Genomic DNA, 18,266 nt, shown 5'->3' with positions numbered 1-18,266 from the left:
GGCGCCCTGAGCCGGGGAGCGCCCCCGCTGGGGGCATTTTGTGGACCCAGCACAATCGAGACCAGCGGCATAATATCTGACTGTGCCTGCTACTAAAACACTGGGGAGCACCCCCAGAAAACCCAGTTCACAAAGAAACTAAAACTGGCTCTTAAAGGGCCCACGCGCAAACTCACCCGTTTCAGGAAGCACCCTAAAATCACCAGAAAGAAAGGTGTACAGTGCTTTGGTGACAAGAGACTCACCTAATAGGCCCTGAGTGCATCTCGGTGAGGGGTGAGACCTCTCCAGGGACTGGGACATTGGCGGCGGCCATTGTTGTGGCCTGGTGTGGGCATGCTGACACAGACACCATTGGAGTTCTCCCTGAGGCCTGCTAGCCCAGGGTCTGCCCCACCCGCTAGAGCACCGATTTAATCCAGCTCAGCCAGGGCAGGCAGCCCACCCTAGAGACTGGCCCCACCCAACAACAAGCCCTCAGGCAACTTGTGGGCCTGCATAGATTGGTGACTGGATTCTTTGCAGCCTGGCAACTGAGCCAACTTGAGCAGGGCAGGGTGTGCACAAGGAGCGGGTGGAGAGTGTGGGGCGGTGGCAGAGTGTGTGGGGCTCCCGCCGTGGAGAGACTGGGTCCACTTCAGGAGGTCGGGGCACTCACACGGGGCAGGACTGTGTTGACTGTGTGTGTGGACCTGTGGGCGGCAGGGCTTCTCAGCTGCAGAAGACTTGTACTTCTCAAAGACCCACATAGGAGGTTTGCTCCACCTTCCAAAACCTGAAACAATTGGGTGCTCCTGTGCCTGAGGCCAGCCCCACCCAGCTGCAATCCTCAGAGAGCTGACAAGAGACCTAATAGGCTAGAGGCTTACAGCAATTGTAAGGCCCTGAGCCTAACAACCTGCCACGGTGGGGGCCTACTCACTTAAAAGAAATACTGCAACACAAATGTGGTATTAGAACTTGCAGCCAACTGTGCTGGGGATCCCCACACCTGATAAAGAGACTGAAGGGCCCACAACAACTACAAGCAGCTGAGCATTACAACAGCTGGCCAGGAGCATAACTTGGCCTCCCTGGGTGCCTACAGGGAGAGCAAACAGGCCACAACAGAAGGACACACGTAGCCCACATAGGGGTCACGCCTGGAACATTGAGAACTGAGGGAAGCACACTGGAAGCCTCCTAAGCCATCACTTACATAAGGTCACCTATCCAAGAGCAGGAGACGTAGCTGACCTACCTAATACGTAGACACAAGCACACGGAAAGAGGCAAAATGAAGAGGCAAAAGAATACATTCCAAGTAAGGGAACAGGACAAAACCCCAGAAAAGGAACTAAGTGAAACAGAAATGAGCAACCTACCTGACAGAGAGTTCAAACTAAGAGTGTTAAGGATGCTCACTGATCTGGGGAGAAGAATAGATGAACTCAGTGAGAATGTCAACAAAGAAATGGAAGATATAAAAAAGAACCAACCAGAAATGAAGAATACAATACTGGAAATGAAAAATTCACTAGAGGGACTCAAAAGCAGAGTAGAGGATACAGAAGAACGGATCTGTGAGCTGGACTAAAGACTAGAAGAAATTACCCGAGGTGAACAGGTAAAAGAGAAAAGAATTAAAAAGAGTGAGGACAGTCTAAGGGACCTCTGGGACAACATCAAGCACACTAACATCCATGTTATAGGTGTCCCGGAAGGAGTAGAGCGAGACAAGGGGTCAGAGAATCTATTTCAAGAAATAATAGATGAAAACTTCCCTAACCTAAGGAAGGAAACAGACATCCAGGTACAGGAAGCACAGAGAGCCCCAAACAAGATAAACCCAAAGAGGCCCACACCAAGACACATCATAATCAAAATGTCCAGAATTAAAGATAAAGAGAGAATCCTAAAAGCCGCAAGAGAATGTCAAGTTACGTACAAAGGAAACCCCATAAGGCTATCAGCTGACTTCTCTGCAGAAACCTTACAGGCTAGAAGAGAATGGCACGATATATTTAAAGTGCTAAAAGGAAAAAACTTACAGCCAAGAATACTCTACCCAGCAAGGTTATCATTCAAAACGGAAGGAGAGATCAAAATTTTCCCAGATAAGCAAAAATTAAAGGAGTTTGTCACCAAGAAACCAGTGCTACAAGAAATGTTAAAGGGACTGATTTAAGGGGAAAAGAAAAGACCACAAATAGGAAAAATTATCTATTTCCATGATTAGAACGTAATGGATACAAATGCACAACAAAGGGGTTAGATATGATATCAAAAACATGAGGGAGGAGGGGAGTTAAAGAGTACAGCTTTCAGACAGAGGTCAAACTAAAGTGACCAATTCTGTATAGAAGAAGAAAGGAACAGAGAAGGACTACTAAAACACTGAGAAAAAAAAAAAAGTTAAAAAATGGCAGTAAGTACATACTTATCAATAGCTACTTTAAACGTCAATGGACTAAATGCCCAAATTAAAAGGCATAGGGTGGCTGACTGGATAAAACAACAAGACCCATATATATGCTGCATACAAGAGACACACTTCAGACCTAAAGACACTCACAAACTGAAAGTGAAGGGATGGAAAAAGATACTCCACGCAAATGGCAATGAAAAGAAAGCTGGGGTAGCAGTACTCATAACAGACAAAATAGACTTTAAAACAAAAACTGTAAAAAGAGACAAAGAAGGGCATTACGTAATGATCAAGGGAACAATCCAACAAGAGGATATAACACTTGTAAATATCTACGCACCCAATGTAGGGGCACCTAAATATATAAAGCAATTATTAACAGACATAAAAACAGAAATAGACAGTAACACAATAATAGTAGGGGACTTTAACACTCCACTTACACCAATGGATAGATCATCCAAACAGAAGATCAATAAGGAAACATTGGCCTTAAATGACACACTACAACAGATGGACCTAGTAGATATATACAGAGCATTCCATCCAAAAACCAAAGAATACACCTTCTTTTCAAAGGCACATGGAACATTCTCCAGGATTGATCACATATTAGGCCACAAAACAAGTCTCCATAAATTTAAGAAGACTGAAATAATACCAAGCATCTTTTCTGACCACAACGGTATGAAACTAGAAATCAACTATAGGAAGAAAATCAGAAAAGCCACAAATACGTGGAGATTAAACAAAATGCTACTGAACAACGACTGGGTTAACGAAGAAATCAAAGAAGAAATCAAAAAATACCTGGAGACAAATGAAAATGAAAATACGACATGCCAGAATTTATGGGATACAGCAAAAGCGGTTCTAAGAGGGAAGTTTATAGCGATACAGGCCTATCTCAACAAACAAGAAAAATCTCAAATAAACAATCTAACAACGCACCTGAAGGAACTGGAAAAAGAAGAACAAACAAAGCCCAAAATCAGTAGAAGAAGGGAAATAATAAAAATCAGAGCAGAAATAAATGAAATAGAGACCCAAAAAACAATAGAAAAAATTAATAAAACCAAGAGCTGGTTCTTTGAAAAGATCAACAAAATTGACAAACCTTTAGCTAGACTCACCAAGAAAAAAAGAGAGAAGGCACAAATAAGTAAAATCAGAAATGAAAGAGGAGAGGTTACAACAGACACCTCAGAAATACAAAAGATTATAAGAGAATACTATGAAAAGCTATATGCCAACCAATTCGACAATCTGGAAGAAATGGATAAATTCTTAGAATCATACAACCTTCCAAAACTCGATCAAGAAGAAGTAGAGAATTTGAATAGACCAATCACCAGTAAGGAGATCGAAACAGTAATTACAAGCCTCCCCAAAAATAAAAGTCCAGGACCAGACGGCTTCCCTGGTGAATTCTACCAAACATTCAAAGAAGACTTAATACCTATCCTTCTCAAACTCTTCCACAAATTTGAGGCGGGGGGGAAGCTCCCTAACTCATTCTACGAAGCTGACATTACCCTGATACCAAAACCAGACAAGGACAACACAAAAAAAGAAAATTACAGGCCAATATCACTGATGAACATCAATGCAAAAATCCTCAATAAAATACTAGCAAATCGCATACAACAATACGTTAAAAAGATTATACACCATGATCAAGTGGGATTTATTCCAGGTATGCAGGGATGGTTTAACATTCGCAAATCAATCAACGTAATACACCACATTAATAAAATGAAGAATAAAAATCACATGATCATCTCAATAGATGCAGAGAAAGCATTTGACAAGATACAGTATCCATTTATGATAAAAACTCTGAATAAAATGGGTATAGAAGGAAAGTACCTCAACATAATAAAGACCATATATGAGAAACCCACAGCTAATATCATCCTCAATGGTGAAAAACTGAAAGCCATCCCTCTAAGAATAGGAACCAGACAAGGATGCCCACTGTCACCACTCCTATTTAACATAGTACTGGAAGTCCTAGCCAGAGCAATCAGGCAAGAGAAAGAAATAAAAGGGATCCAAATTGGAAAGGAAGAAGTGAAACTGTCACTATTTGCAGATGACATGATTTTATATATAGAAAACCCTAAAGAATCCACCAGGAAACTTTTAGAAGTAATAAACGAATATGGTAAAGTTGCAGGATACAAAATCAACATACAAAAATCAGTTGCATTTCTGTACACTAACAACGAAGTAGCAGAAAGAGAAATTAAGAATACCATCCCATTTACAATTGCAACAAAAGAATAAAATACCTAGGAATAAACTTAACCAAAGAGGTGAAAGATCTGTACACCGAAAACTATAAAACATTTCTGAAAGAAATTGAAGAAGACACAAAGAAATGGAAAGATATTCCATGCTCTTGGATTGGAAGAATTAACATAGTTAAGATGTCCATACTTCCTAAAGCCATCTATAGATTCAATGCAATCCCTATCAAAGTTCCAACAGCATTTTTCACAGATATAGAACAAAGAATCATAAAATTTATATGGAACAACAAAAGACTCCGAATAGCTAAAGGAATCCTGAGAAAAAAGAACAAAGCTGGAGGTATCACACTCCCTGGTTTCAAAATATACTACAAAGCTGTAGTAACCAAAACAGCATGGTACTGGCACAAAAACAGACACACAGATCAATGGAATAGAATCAAAAGCCCAGAAATAAACCCACACATCTATGGACAGCTAATCTTTGACAAAGGAGCCAAGAACATACAATGGGGAAAAGAAAGTCTCTTCAACAAATGGTGTTGGGAAAACTGGATAGCCATATGCAAAAAAATGAAAGTAGACCATTACCTTACACCATACACAAAAATTAACTCCAAATGGATTAAAGACTTGAATGTAAGACGTGAAACTGTGAAACTTCTAGAAGAAAACATAGGCAGTACGCTCTTCGACATCAGTCTTAGCAACATCTTCTCCAACACCACGTCTGACCGGGCAAGAGAAACAATAGAAAAAATAAACAAATGGGACTACATCAAACTAAAAAGCTTCTGCACAGCAAAGGAAACCATCAACAAAACGAAAAGACAACCTAACAATTGGGAGAAGATATTTGCAAACCATACTTCAGATAAGGGCTTAATCTCCAAAATATATAAAGAACTCATGCATCTTACCAACAAAAAAACTACCAACCCAATTAAAAAATGGGCAAAGGACCTGAACAGACATTTCTCCAAAGAAGATATACAGATGGCCAACAGACACATGAAAAGATGTTCAAAATCATTAACTATCAGGGAAATGCAAATTAAAACTACAATGAGATATCACCTGACGCCCGTCAGAATGGCTATAATTAACAAGACAGGAAACATGTGTTGGAGAGGATGTGGAGAGAAGGGAACTCTCATACACTGCTGGCGGGAGTGCAAACTGGTGCAGCCACTATGGAAAACAGTATGGAGATTCCTCAAAAAATCAAGGATAGAACTACCATATGATCCAGCCATCCCACTGCTGGGTATTTATCCAAAGAACTTGAAAACACCAATTTGTAAAGGTACATGCACCCATGTGCTCATTGCAGCGGTATTCACAATAGCCAAGACTTGGAAGCAACCTAAGTGCCCATCGAGGGACGAATGGATAAAGAAGCTGTGGTATATATACACAATGGAATACTACTCAGCCATAAGAAATGATGAAATCCAGCCATTTGTGACATCATGGATGGACATTGAGGGTATAATGCAAAGTGAAATAAGTCAGAGGGAGAAGGTCAAATACCGCATGATTTCCTTCATTAAGTAGTAGATAATAACAACAATAAACAAACACATAGGGACAGAGATTGGATTGGTGGTTACCAGAGGGGAAGGGGGGAGGGAGGAGGGTGAAAGGGATAGTTCGGTACATGTGTGTTGTGATGGGTTGTAATTAGTATTTTGGTGGTGAACATGATATAATCTATGCAGAAATAGAAGTACAATGATGTACACCTGAAATTTTTACAATGTTATAAACCAATGTTACTGCAATAAACAAAAAATTAAAAAAAAAAAATGACAAATGCAAACACAAGTTTGTTTTGGGGCTAGAAATTAACCAAACTTGATGATGGATTTTTTTTGGTGTGAGTGGGTTTGAGGAATCGTGCAAAGACATAGTGAAAAATTTTGAAAACCACCTAAATGTTTACCATAAACCTATTAGTTAAGAATTACAGCACTACGTACAATGGTTTCTAATGCAGCCATTAAAAGTAATGTAGGAGACTCTCGTGAGAATAGGTTAATGTTCCCAAGAGAAACAAAGCAGACTATTACATGTCATGATCTCCCATTTAAATATACATCTTTTGTGGGGAAGAGTGTGTTCCGCCAAGGTTGTAAGTATGATGTACCAAAGATAGCCATGTTCCAAATTATTAGATAATTAGGGGAAAAGTGTTACTTTTAACAAATCATACCGAACCAAATGTTATTTTTAAGAACCCTCCCAAAAAGTTGGGGACTGCAACCTTAATTTCTATATGCCTCTTCATTTAACGTCCTTTGGCTTGGCATTTCATAGTAAGAGGTTAAAGTTATTATCGACACATTTGATACAGGACGTTTCTTCCAGAAAATTTAAGACAATATTAAACACAACTGATTTAAAAGATTTCAGTTAAAATTGTATAAAGATTCTTAACTTGTGATATATATAATAAAGACTCCCCTCCCCCATAGCTTGTCATTTAATTTAAGTTTTATTTATGGTGGTATTTTTGCTTGTTTTTGTTACTTATAAATGAAAAAACGTGGTCAAATTTAACCAGCATTTCTTCTATGGTTTCTGACTTATGATAAGTTTAACAAGGCTTCCCTATCCAAGATAATACAATTATCTGTATTTTCTTCTAGTTTACGTTTTCAGTGTGTACGTTATTAACACTTCCAATCCATATGGGATTTTAATATAGATTAATTACCTATTGATTGGATTACTTATCCTTTCCTCATGCCCCAATACATTTTTTGACTCAGGTCCAAAAGATCAATAAAATGCCAGTATTTCTGGAATGATACCTAAGTATGATCCTATCCTTGAACAAAATCTGCCATCTTGCTGTGCAAAATTATAGAATGACTATTATTAACTAATCATTGATATCAAGAAAAAGCCAAGAAGGGATTTTATCAAAAACCATACTACAATGAAAGATAAAGACTGGTAGATAAATCCATATTCACCCAAACTCGGAAATAAGAACAAAAGTATACCCATTAATCCCAAATGGAATCATTTCAAGCTTAAGTTTGAAATAAACAGCATTACCTAGGCCTTCAACGTTAAAGATAAAATTATAAATATAAGTCTCATGTGGATATAGATATTTAAATCTTACTTTTTAGATCACATACAGTCTGCCCTCCAAGGGTTCTGCAGGTACTCAACATGCAGACGTTTTTCCTCGTCATTATTCCCTAAACAATATAGTATAACAACTATTTACATAGCACTTACATTGAATTAGGTATTGTAAGTAATCTAGAGATGATTTAAAGTATATGGGAAAATGTGTGTAAGTTATATGCAAAAACTATGCCATTTTATAAGAGACTTGAGCATCTGCAGATTTTGGTATTCACGGGGCTCCTGGAACCAATCTCCTGCGGACACGAAAAGATGACCCTACTTTTCAGAGAACATACATCATGTAAAAGTAATAAACTACAATCCTGAAACAGTCTATAAATTCAGACTTTTCACTAATTTAGATTAGATTTTTCCATTCTCTCTTATTCCCAATAAATATTAGATATCAGCAAAAATTTAAACTTAAAAAATAAAAGAGTGGTAACAATTTCAAGAAGGTTTTTGAAGGATTCCTTTAAACAGTGACTGGCTTTAGTGCATCTGAAGAATCTGAAAATAGTCCTTTGTCAATTACCTGGGCTAATAGCACAGGTGGAGGGGGGAAAAGAGGGAAGAATGGGACACATCACATCTCTCCCAAAGTAAGAGTCAGAACTAGTCAAAATGACACAAAATAGATTTGTCACAATCCTAAAATCAAAACCAGTATTTGTAAACACACTATAAACACTTGTATAGGTGTTATCCAAAATACTAAAAATAATACAAGTATGATGATTTAAGACCATTAAATACGAAATCATTTGCCAAAAAAGGCACAAGGTTTACTGTTCTAGTAAACTTACTGTTTTTGAAAATTAGAACAGGGCGGATATGGACAGAAACAGTTCCAGCTGCCTGCCCCGTCCCTTTCCCTTCACTTATTGTTTACCCACCATCACTTGTTTACCCACCACGAGACTCAATTTGTCAGGGATCTTCCATTACAACCACAGGAGCTAAGCTCCTCTCTGTCTTAACTACATAGCCAGCCACATCTGGGGAACCTACTGTCAAAAAAAGGATAGGAAATAGGAATTTCCAAATTAAAGGCCATAATTTGTAAAGTTTGTAATTCCAAAACAGACATCTTCTAATATGTAAGTGTTTCTGCTATAATTAAAACTTTCATTTTTAACCTGCAAACCAGTTAATCCACACCTAAATAGCCAAGGGTCAACGATAACACTTATCTTAGTGATCTTAAAGCTTGTAGATAACTTTTACATAATTCAGATTTGACTTTTACAATCCTGTGAGATAAGAAAAGCAGGTATTATTTGCATCTCACAAATGAGGAAACTGAGGTTTAGGGTGACAGAACTAGGACTGCATTCCAGGTATTGTGCCTCCATATTAATTCTTTGCCACACTGCCACAGAAAACAATGGATACAAATCCTCATCATCTGATCTCTCAAGTGAACATTAACAATTTAGAGATCACGACAACTTTCCAGGAATATACTATATAAATTGAGCTACATTTGTATTTGTAGTAAATGCAAAGGATGTTCAATATACTTTATTTTAAATCCTTAATTTGTTCTCATTACTATGGGTCCATAGATTTTAGTGCAACTGTACTATTTTTAATGCTTCTGAAGTTAACATTAACTTCAGCCCAAGGTTGTGCTTCTCTGCCTTTTGATACTACGGCATTTCTACAAACGTAAATTTGATGACACACAAAGGTTGAGGTGCAGGAGGAGTTCAAAATTTGCTTGCATGGCATTGGTGTGGAAAAGGGCAGTAGGGATTTGAAAAAATATACTTCGTTAAAATAAAAACAGGCAATTTTCCACATAAGTCTACAAAAAGTTAAAATACATAGGCTGATTAGTATATGACCTGAACCTTGTCGTCTTCTTGATCACTTTAAACAATTATAAAATGGATGGGAAAAACTTTATCTTTTGTTAGGCTTCTTTGCTTAAAGATTCAGAGCAAAAATGCGAGTTTTTAGTTTCTAACTGAAAGTATATTTTATTTTTCTAACATTTTTATCTTTAACATTAAGTTGTAATGCATTCAATATGAAAGATAAAACTTACCTCACAACCAGGGCATACAACTGTGTTGTATTCTTCAGTTATTAACAAGCACAGTTCACAAAAATCATGTCCACATTGAAGTTCATGGTGGTGACCTATTAATGAAATTCTGTTTGTTAACACTGAATGTGCGGTAGTAATAAGAAGGGTAAATTAAAAGGGAGTCTCTTCTATAGGAAAAGATATCTAGTTTAGTCAGAAATGGATGACTTATTAAATAAAATTCAGGGAAAACTATACAAGCCAGAAAGAGGGAAAACAATCAGAAAAAAAGCCAGGCAAAGCTATGTACTACTGTTTGCATTCATTTAGACAGTTATTTAGTACTTATACTGCCTTGAATGTGCCATATCTTATAATCATACAAAGTGCTCTGTCATACTTCATTTGATCTTTGTAAATATCATGACTACATAGGCTGGGAATATTATATTCAACCTAGAGATGGAAAACTATTTTGGCGATCTAGGTAAATCGCATAATCCAGACTCCAGTCCAGTTCTGTTTCCAAGTCCAGTGTTCTTTCTACTTAATCATACTGCCCTCTACTAATTTTCATTTCCCAACCTGTGAGTGGGACAGGGAGGGCCGATATGAGACAGTGGCATGACCTCTCTTTTACAATGATCTAAGACACTGGCAAGGACAGAAGCCAGATGCTGCTACCGTCATACACACATGACCCATATAAAGATCATTTTCACAAACCTAGCATTTATGAAGGGAAAGACTATAATCCTGAATGAAACCTTAATATCAAGGTTTTAATACTCTAAATGGAATTTGAAGCTTATCATAATTGTTTTAGCCATGTAACTTCAAAAGTTTGACATTTTAAAAGACTCTGCAAGAAAAAAAGGAAAGGGGATAAGAAACTAGATAAAATCAGTCCTCTTTTACTAGCACAAAAACCAGTGTTCTTGATGATTTATAACCGCACTTTTTATTAAAAGCAGCTTTACAGTTTTTAAGCCAACTAAAATATCTGAAACTTGCTTACAACCAAGCTAAATTTTAAAGCTCTATTTAAATTCCAGAGATAATGTTACCAAAGAGATAAAAACTATTTTATCTTCATAAAATTTCTGATATTGTACAAGTCAAAATAATTTGTGTTGCATTACAGCTTACAAAGCACTTGCACTACCATATATGCATAACCACCATCTTTCCAATTGAGAATTTCTAAGCATTGTGATACAAATGTATGGAAGCACCAGTGATTTTAAAATGTCGTGTTCTAAAACTTTATTTTGTAATATTTATTTCATTCAAACAATGGAGATTTTCTATGTAACAGCAGAGATCAAAAATCCAGGGTAGGAGAAACTTCGCTCTCCACCAGAAAACACAACTAACCAACTTTCTTTACACAGTTCAAGTCTCCTAAAGGGAGTCCACCCTGGAGGGACTGAGAAAATCGATGAAGTGACTTTCACTTTGAAAGTACAAACATTAAACATTTACACGAGGTAATAAGGCTTTTCAGCAGTTTCAGGAGTTGAAATTCAACAACTCATCCCTATCAGAGACACAGCACTCTAAGGCATGTTACAGTACAAGAACATCACTGGAACCTGTTTTCACTTGAGTAGATTCTAAACTAGCAGATCCACAGGAGTGCAGTGTATTTTTTCCCTTGCTATACAAAGGCAGCAAAACACAAGGTGCGCAAAAGTAACGTATCGTTTTCCCAGCAATGCTTTAAGGCAAATTAAGCAATAACCGCACCTCCCCCCACCCCCCGCCCCAACTCTATCATCTGTTTCTTAGTTCAGGAGCTTTTCACAGTGGTCTACTCGTCATTCCTACAAGAACTACACAAGAAAATCAAGTTTCGTTACTTCTTGACCACAAGACAATGGGCTAAATTTTTACATCTCCTCTTTCGTGAACCTGTGAGCCTGGGGAAGCGCGCGACCCGGGGCTCACGGGAGCGCTCACCCCATCGGGTAGGCGAGTCCGGAGAGAAGGCGGAGAAGCGGGCACGCTGGCGCAGCAGGCCGCGGGACGCGCGAGCCACCCCGACCACCACATGGGCGTCTGCGCTGCCCTCCGACGGTGGGCTGCGGCTCCTAGCGCGGCCTGTGACACGGTCTCCACAAGGCCTCGTGCAACCGGCCATCCCCCACCCAGCGCCCTCGGCGCCCGGCCCACCGCCTCGCTGTCGGCTTCCACGCCCGCGGCGCGCCAGAAACGAGGGAAGCCAGGGCCCACGGGCTAACCCTCAGGGTCCTCACCCGAAGCTCTGGGCACACTTCTTCCACATCGAGTGCACTGAACCTCGGTGGCACCCCAGGGCCGACTCCACCTCCCCGTCTGCCCACAGGAAGACACGGCGAGCTCAGCCGTCGAAGCTTCCGCCGCCATCGTCGCCTCCTTTTGGATCCCGGGACAGGTACCGCGTGCCAGTCCCGGCATCCCTAGCGGCAGCGACCAATGAAAGGAGGCAGGAGGCTCCAGATAGCCAATTAGTGGGCAGAGAAGTTAAAGCCCGCCCCCTCAGTTTGCCCCCGCCGGGGGCCCTCTGGGCGCTGGGAGGCTGTTTTCGGTTTTAACCTAGGCGGCACAGTTCTAAGAAGTGAGTCCACGTGATTGTGAAGAACCGTTTACTTTTCGTATCTTTACCAAAACCGTCACCACCTTCGTGTATTATTACTTACATTGTTGTTGACTTCACAGGTAGCAAACAATCCTTTGTATTGAGGTAATCCCCCTTCCCTAGTATGTATCAGGGCCGGAAGGCCTAAACCTGTGTGCCAGGGATTTGAGGGCTTGACTAATAGGAGCTTTAGTGGAGAGATTCAATTGACAATTTCAGACTAAGGTGTGATCATCATTACTAACAGTTGTTGAGCCTAATGTTATACAAGTCACTGTATTGGGAACAGTTGAGATGCAAAAAATTTATAAATTAACAGGTTCCTGATTGAGAGGAATGTAGCTTTCTACCTAAAACGGTAACTTCTGCTAAGGTAGCTTGTGTTAAGTGCCGGAGAAGAGTTAGAGACAGAATTACTGTGTTCTGAAGAGATGACGTCAATATGGCCTACAGGGGTATGAAAAGCCTTCTTAGAGGATGTAGGGTTTACTCTAGACCTTAAAACCTGGGTAGGACTTATAGGAGTAAACAGAGGAAATGAGGCATTCCAGGGAGAAAGAACAGCAAGGGAAAGTAGGTGAGAGATGCTGTGGCCTCTTTGGAATTTATATAGATCCTTTGGCCAGAGTATTAATTTCCTTAAAGTGAGGTTTTTGGAGAGGTATGTTGGGGTCGAATTTTGGAGAGTCTTAATGTTGGGCTAAGGAGTTTGGGCTTTACACTTTAAGCAGTAGAGTGCTGGAGAAATTGTGTGAACAAGGGATGAAGTAATCTGGTAGCAGTGTGGCAAGTTTCTTGTGGAGGAAGCACCTGGAGATAGCAGGGTGCCTTCAGCTGCTAAGAATAAAAGCCTGCATATATTCCTCATTTTCTCTCTACATTTTTTTTTTTTTTGAAATAGAAACAGAAGCATTCTGTTCAAAAGCTCACCCCTGCTCAAAAATCTTTATGTGTTGCCCTCTGGAAAAAGTACTGATTCCTTAACCTATCCCCATGCTACCCATCCAATACTTTCTACTAGTAATCCATAATGGAACTCAGAGCCAATATTCTCATGTAACTTGCTGATTCTTCCACAGATTTGTGAGTGGTATTCCCTATTCCCCTCATCTGGAATGCCCACTCCTTCCTCTTCATCGATTCATATTCTCCTTATCCTTCATGAGTCAGCTTTAGAACCACCTACTCCTCCTCAGAACCTTCACATTTCTCCCTGCACTCAATACTATAGCATGGAGCAACAATCTCCTTTTCTGCTAGGATATCTGTACTGTAGTTTGAATAAGGACAATCTCATTGCATAGGAGTTCTTCTTGGGTCATAAAATAAATCTAATGTAGTGCAGTACAGAGGAGTCATCTCTGAATATCATCAGGCATATGCCTTTCGTAATCCCAGAAGTTGAATAAATCTTGGGTAAATTAGGGTCAGTGAGAAATACCATGATATATGTTTAGACCTCATATGTTAGGTCTTAGTACTTACCAGGATCTCTCAAACAGAGCAGACAGAATTATCTTCTTAACATTTAATTTAGATTGTTTAAGTCTCTTGTTTGGAATCCTTTAATGGCTTCCCATTGACTGACAATGATTTGACCTGTTTACCCCTCTAGCTTCATTTTGTACCAGTTCTCCTCACTATGTTCCAGAAACATTGGCCTTTTTCAGTTCTGTAAGTAGCTTAAGCTCTTTCCAATCTCAGGACCTTTGCCTGGAACTCTCTTTCCTGAACTATTAAAAAAATTATTATAAAATATTAGCCCCACAAAAAGGAATAAAGAATAAAATTATGAATGCCCATGTAACCTCCAACCAGCTTAAGAAATAATCTAATTTTTCAGTAATCTAGTTTTATTATGTCTGGCTATTTATTCACATGTTGGCCAATTCTTTAACTATTCCTCCTTGTGTCTCCTATCTTCCTTCTAGGATAATTTTTCTTCTTCAAAGGACATCCTGAAGAAATGTCTTTAGAGAGAGTATCTTAGTGGTGAATGCTCTCAGTTTCATTTGGATGAAAATGTATTTTTATCTTATCTTCATTCTTATATGATTGTTTAGTAACATAAAATTTTGAGTTGACAATTATTTTTTCTGAGACTTTGGAGATAACATTATACTTATTTCTGACTTCTGTTGTTGCTATTGAGAAGTTTGCTATAAATCTAATTGTCATTCTTTATAGGTAAGTTGTTTTTTTCCTTTGGCATTCTATATATTCATTATAATATCGAGGTGTAGATATTTATTTACCTTGCTTGAGATTGATTGCAATTCCTTGATCTGAAGAATTCATTCTTGCCTTACTAGTCTGGAAAATTCTCAGCGATTTATCTCTTTGAATATTACCTCTTCCTTCTTTTTTTCTTCTGGAACTCCTGTTAGACAGTAAATAGGACCTTCTCATTTTATCCTTATTTCTCTTAATATCCTTATTTCTCTTTTATATTTTCCATTTATCTCTTTGTACTGCATTCTGGATAGTTTTTTCAGATATATATATCCAAGTTAATCAGTTCTCTCTTCAGCTAGATCTAATCTGCTATTTAACATGACCATTGAGCCTTAAAATTTCAATGACTATTTTATCCAATTCTAAATGTTCTTTTTTTTTTTCCAATTTCCATATTTGTCTGATCTTTTTGGATAGTATTGTGTTCCTTTCTGTGTTGTTGCTTCCATCTTTTATTACCTTAATATTTTAAACACACTTATTTTGTTATATATTCCCAAATTCCCTTCTCTGACATTCTTGAGGGGTCTAATTCTGCAATTTATTATTTTTACTGATTCTCATTCATGGTGAGTTGTTTCCTCATGCATTTTGTAATTTTGAATTATAAACTCATGTTTGGAAGTGTTTATCTGTGGGAATCCTGTGAGGCCTGTATTAAGGATACATTTCTCTAGCTTTTGTTTTTGCTTCTTCTGGGTGCCCAAGACATTGTGAATCTAGGACCACTTTAATTTAATTTCTTCGCTTGTGTTTTCCTAGACTACTCCAATAGCATATTTTGAATCCCAAGCTCACCTGAAGGCAGGTGTGTATTCTAGATTACCTGAGGAGATATTTCCCCACCCAAAGGTATAGAAGATAGACAAATTTCTTTGCCTTTTAGCCTACCTGTTCACTCCCACCAGCAGTGTTTGAACCTTGTATGCAAATACTTGAATTAGCAGCTGTTTTATTTTTTGCTAATTCAATGGCTGTACCATGATATCTCCTTATGGCTTTAATTTACATTTCTCTCAAGACTAGTAACGCTGGCATCTTTTCATGTTTATTGATCATTTAGGCTTTCATATTCTTTTTTTCTTTTGGGTTGTTTGTCTCTTTCTTATTGATTTGTAACAATTCTTTATTTATTCTAGATTCCTTTGCAAATATCCTTTTCCAGGCTGTGACTTTTTTTCACTTTGTTTATGATATCTCTTATTGCCCAAATGTGTTTTATTTTACAATGCTATTTTCATTAAGATTTGCAATTTTTGTGTATTGTTTAAGAAATCTTTCCCCAAGCTAAATGTTCTTTTTATCCATTATCTTCCATAAGCTTTATTACCTTCCTTTCTGCTTTATAATTCGGGTTTGTTGTTGTTGGTATTTGCATTGGAGTAGGAGGAAGTATGTGCAATGGGAACATGAGAGCCCAGCAATTTGGATGGACAGGATCATGAACCTTGATATACCCTTTTCATATGTGTCTCCGCATATACACCATTGTTGTAGTGCCGTCTCAGAACATAGATAGATATAGAGATAGGCAGATATTCCACAATGGCATTTTATTATGATTTTTAAAAAGGATTGAGTATATTTTAACTTTATTCTGCTTTTGTTTCAATAAAACCTTGTGTTTACATTTTTCTTCTAAACTCACTAAAAGTATCAGGTTGTCATTAAAATAATTTATTATACAACATTCACAGAGTCCCATACACAGTGTATGCTCAGTAGAAATGTAGTGGTAAATGCTCACATGGTGTCAGTACACCAGATGGCGGTAGGGAGAAAACACCAACATAGCACCAACCAGCATGACATAGTCTCAAAATGCGCCAGATGGCGCCAGGCCCATAACAAACAGCACTGCAGTTTGGTTCCTTCCTTCCCTTTTTTTTTCTTGAGGAAGATCAGCCCTGAGCTAACATCTGTGCTAATCCTCCTCTTTTTGCTGAGGAAGACCAGCCCTGAGCTAACATCTATTGCCAATCCTCCTCCTTTTTTTCCCCAAAGCCCCAGTAGATAGTTGTATGTCATAGCTGCACATCCTTCTAGTTGCTGTATGTGGGACGTGGCCTCAGCATGGCCGGAGGAGGGGTGCGTCGGTGCGCGCCCGGGGATCCGAACCCGGGCCGCCAGTAGCAGAGCGCACGCACACAACCTCTAAGCTACGGGGTCGGCCCCTCCTTCCTTCCTTTTTGAAGGTAGTTGTCAGGTCCTCTGCTACTTTGCCTCTGACCTTTCTGTCCTGAATCACTACCAACAGAGGTGTGCAGTGAAAAAGTATAAGTTGTCTTCCATATATATTCCAGAGGAGGCAGAATACCCAACTCTTTCAGAAAGTGACTGGCTTTTTTCTTAGAAATTACAGGGCAGTGGAGCAGAAAAGATCTTTAGAAATCACTGAATCATACCTCCTCATTTAGGATGGGGAAGCCAAGGCTCTGACTTTCTTGGGCAGAGATAGAATCCTGGTGGTCTGATTTATGGACCATGCTCCAGCACTTTACTACACCAATTTCCATGTCCACTTCCAGAAAACTCTACTTTGGGAGTTATAAAAGAGATGGACTACATGGACATGAAATTTTGGATAAATGGAGAGATGACCAGTGCTACTCCAGGCCAGATTTAGGGGCCTTTGCAGGCATCAGCAAACTTCAATCTTTCTGCTATGAAGAGTTAGGGGACAGGATGGGAGCTGCAACGTTCTTTCTTGAGAAATAGCCCTCAGGAGAGCTCTGGAGTCCTAAAAGTTGGGGAAATAACCTACAGGGCCTGAGCAGATGTACCCCTGTGGGCCTCCCTATAGGGCCGTGTGGTATTAGCATCTGCTACTGTGCCTCCCATGCTCTCATCTGTACTCCATTCGTTGATTGGGGGAATTCTCCCTGTGCATTTGTCACAGTCAGGGCAAGCGACTGCCTTCTGGACTAAGCTGAGCGTGGGCACTAGGTTGCAGAGCTCAATACACCTCTAGCCTGAACTTAGCTGGCAGAGATTAACTCATGGTTCCCAGACTTTGGCGTGCTTAAGAACCCCTTGGAGAGGTTATGGGAATACAGAGGCCCAAGCCATAGAGGTTCTGATTCAGGAGGTCAGGGTGAAGCCCAGGCATGTTCCCTTTAACAGCCGTCCTGGTGCTGGATGTAGTTGGCCTGAGTCCCACACTGAGACAGATTGCCTTACATACTTGAGATTTCTTCTGGCTCCTCAGTGGTTCACATACCTTTCTCTAGTTCCTTCCATTCCAAGACGTACATTCACTGCTGTCTACATCAGGTGTTCTTCTCTTGGAAACATAAAGCTGTAGACACTGAGGGAGAAACAACACCCATGTTTTCAGTGATTTTGTTTGTTTGCATTGAGGCAAGTTACCATGATTAGGAAATCTCTGAGCAGCAGAGTCAGTGCAAGCACAGGCTGCCGTCACTCTCTGGTGAGGCAGATGAAAGGAAGTGCATTTGGGGTTGACTTTTAATAGAAAAATACAACCTGTTGTTTCAGATCATAATAGTTACTGGTTGTGCATGCTGTGTTGTTAGCTGTAAGGCATTCCTGCCCCGCGGCCCTTTC

General features: G+C 39.4%; 1 protein-coding gene across 2 annotated transcripts in view; it reads right to left on the bottom strand.

Moving 5' to 3' along the window:
• The window catches only part of RNF17 (ring finger protein 17), a 144,765-nt gene extending 132,533 nt beyond the window's left edge, over positions 1–12,232 (bottom strand). For both annotated transcript variants that reach the window (XM_058547773.1, XM_058547772.1), the window contains exons 1-2: positions 12,103–12,232; positions 9,863–9,957 (exon numbers count right to left, since the gene is read on the bottom strand). In XM_058547773.1, coding sequence (XP_058403756.1) covers positions 9,863–9,957; positions 12,103–12,232 — 225 coding nt within the window. The remainder of the gene's footprint in view (positions 1–9,862; positions 9,958–12,102) is intronic.
• Positions 12,233–18,266: the final 6,034 nt, after the last annotated feature.

Source organism: Diceros bicornis, chromosome 9, assembly GCF_020826845.1.
Source record: "Diceros bicornis minor isolate mBicDic1 chromosome 9, mDicBic1.mat.cur, whole genome shotgun sequence".
In the NCBI taxonomy this organism is placed as follows: domain Eukaryota; kingdom Metazoa; phylum Chordata; class Mammalia; order Perissodactyla; family Rhinocerotidae; genus Diceros; species Diceros bicornis.
This window is presented reverse-complemented; position numbering and strand designations above follow the sequence as displayed.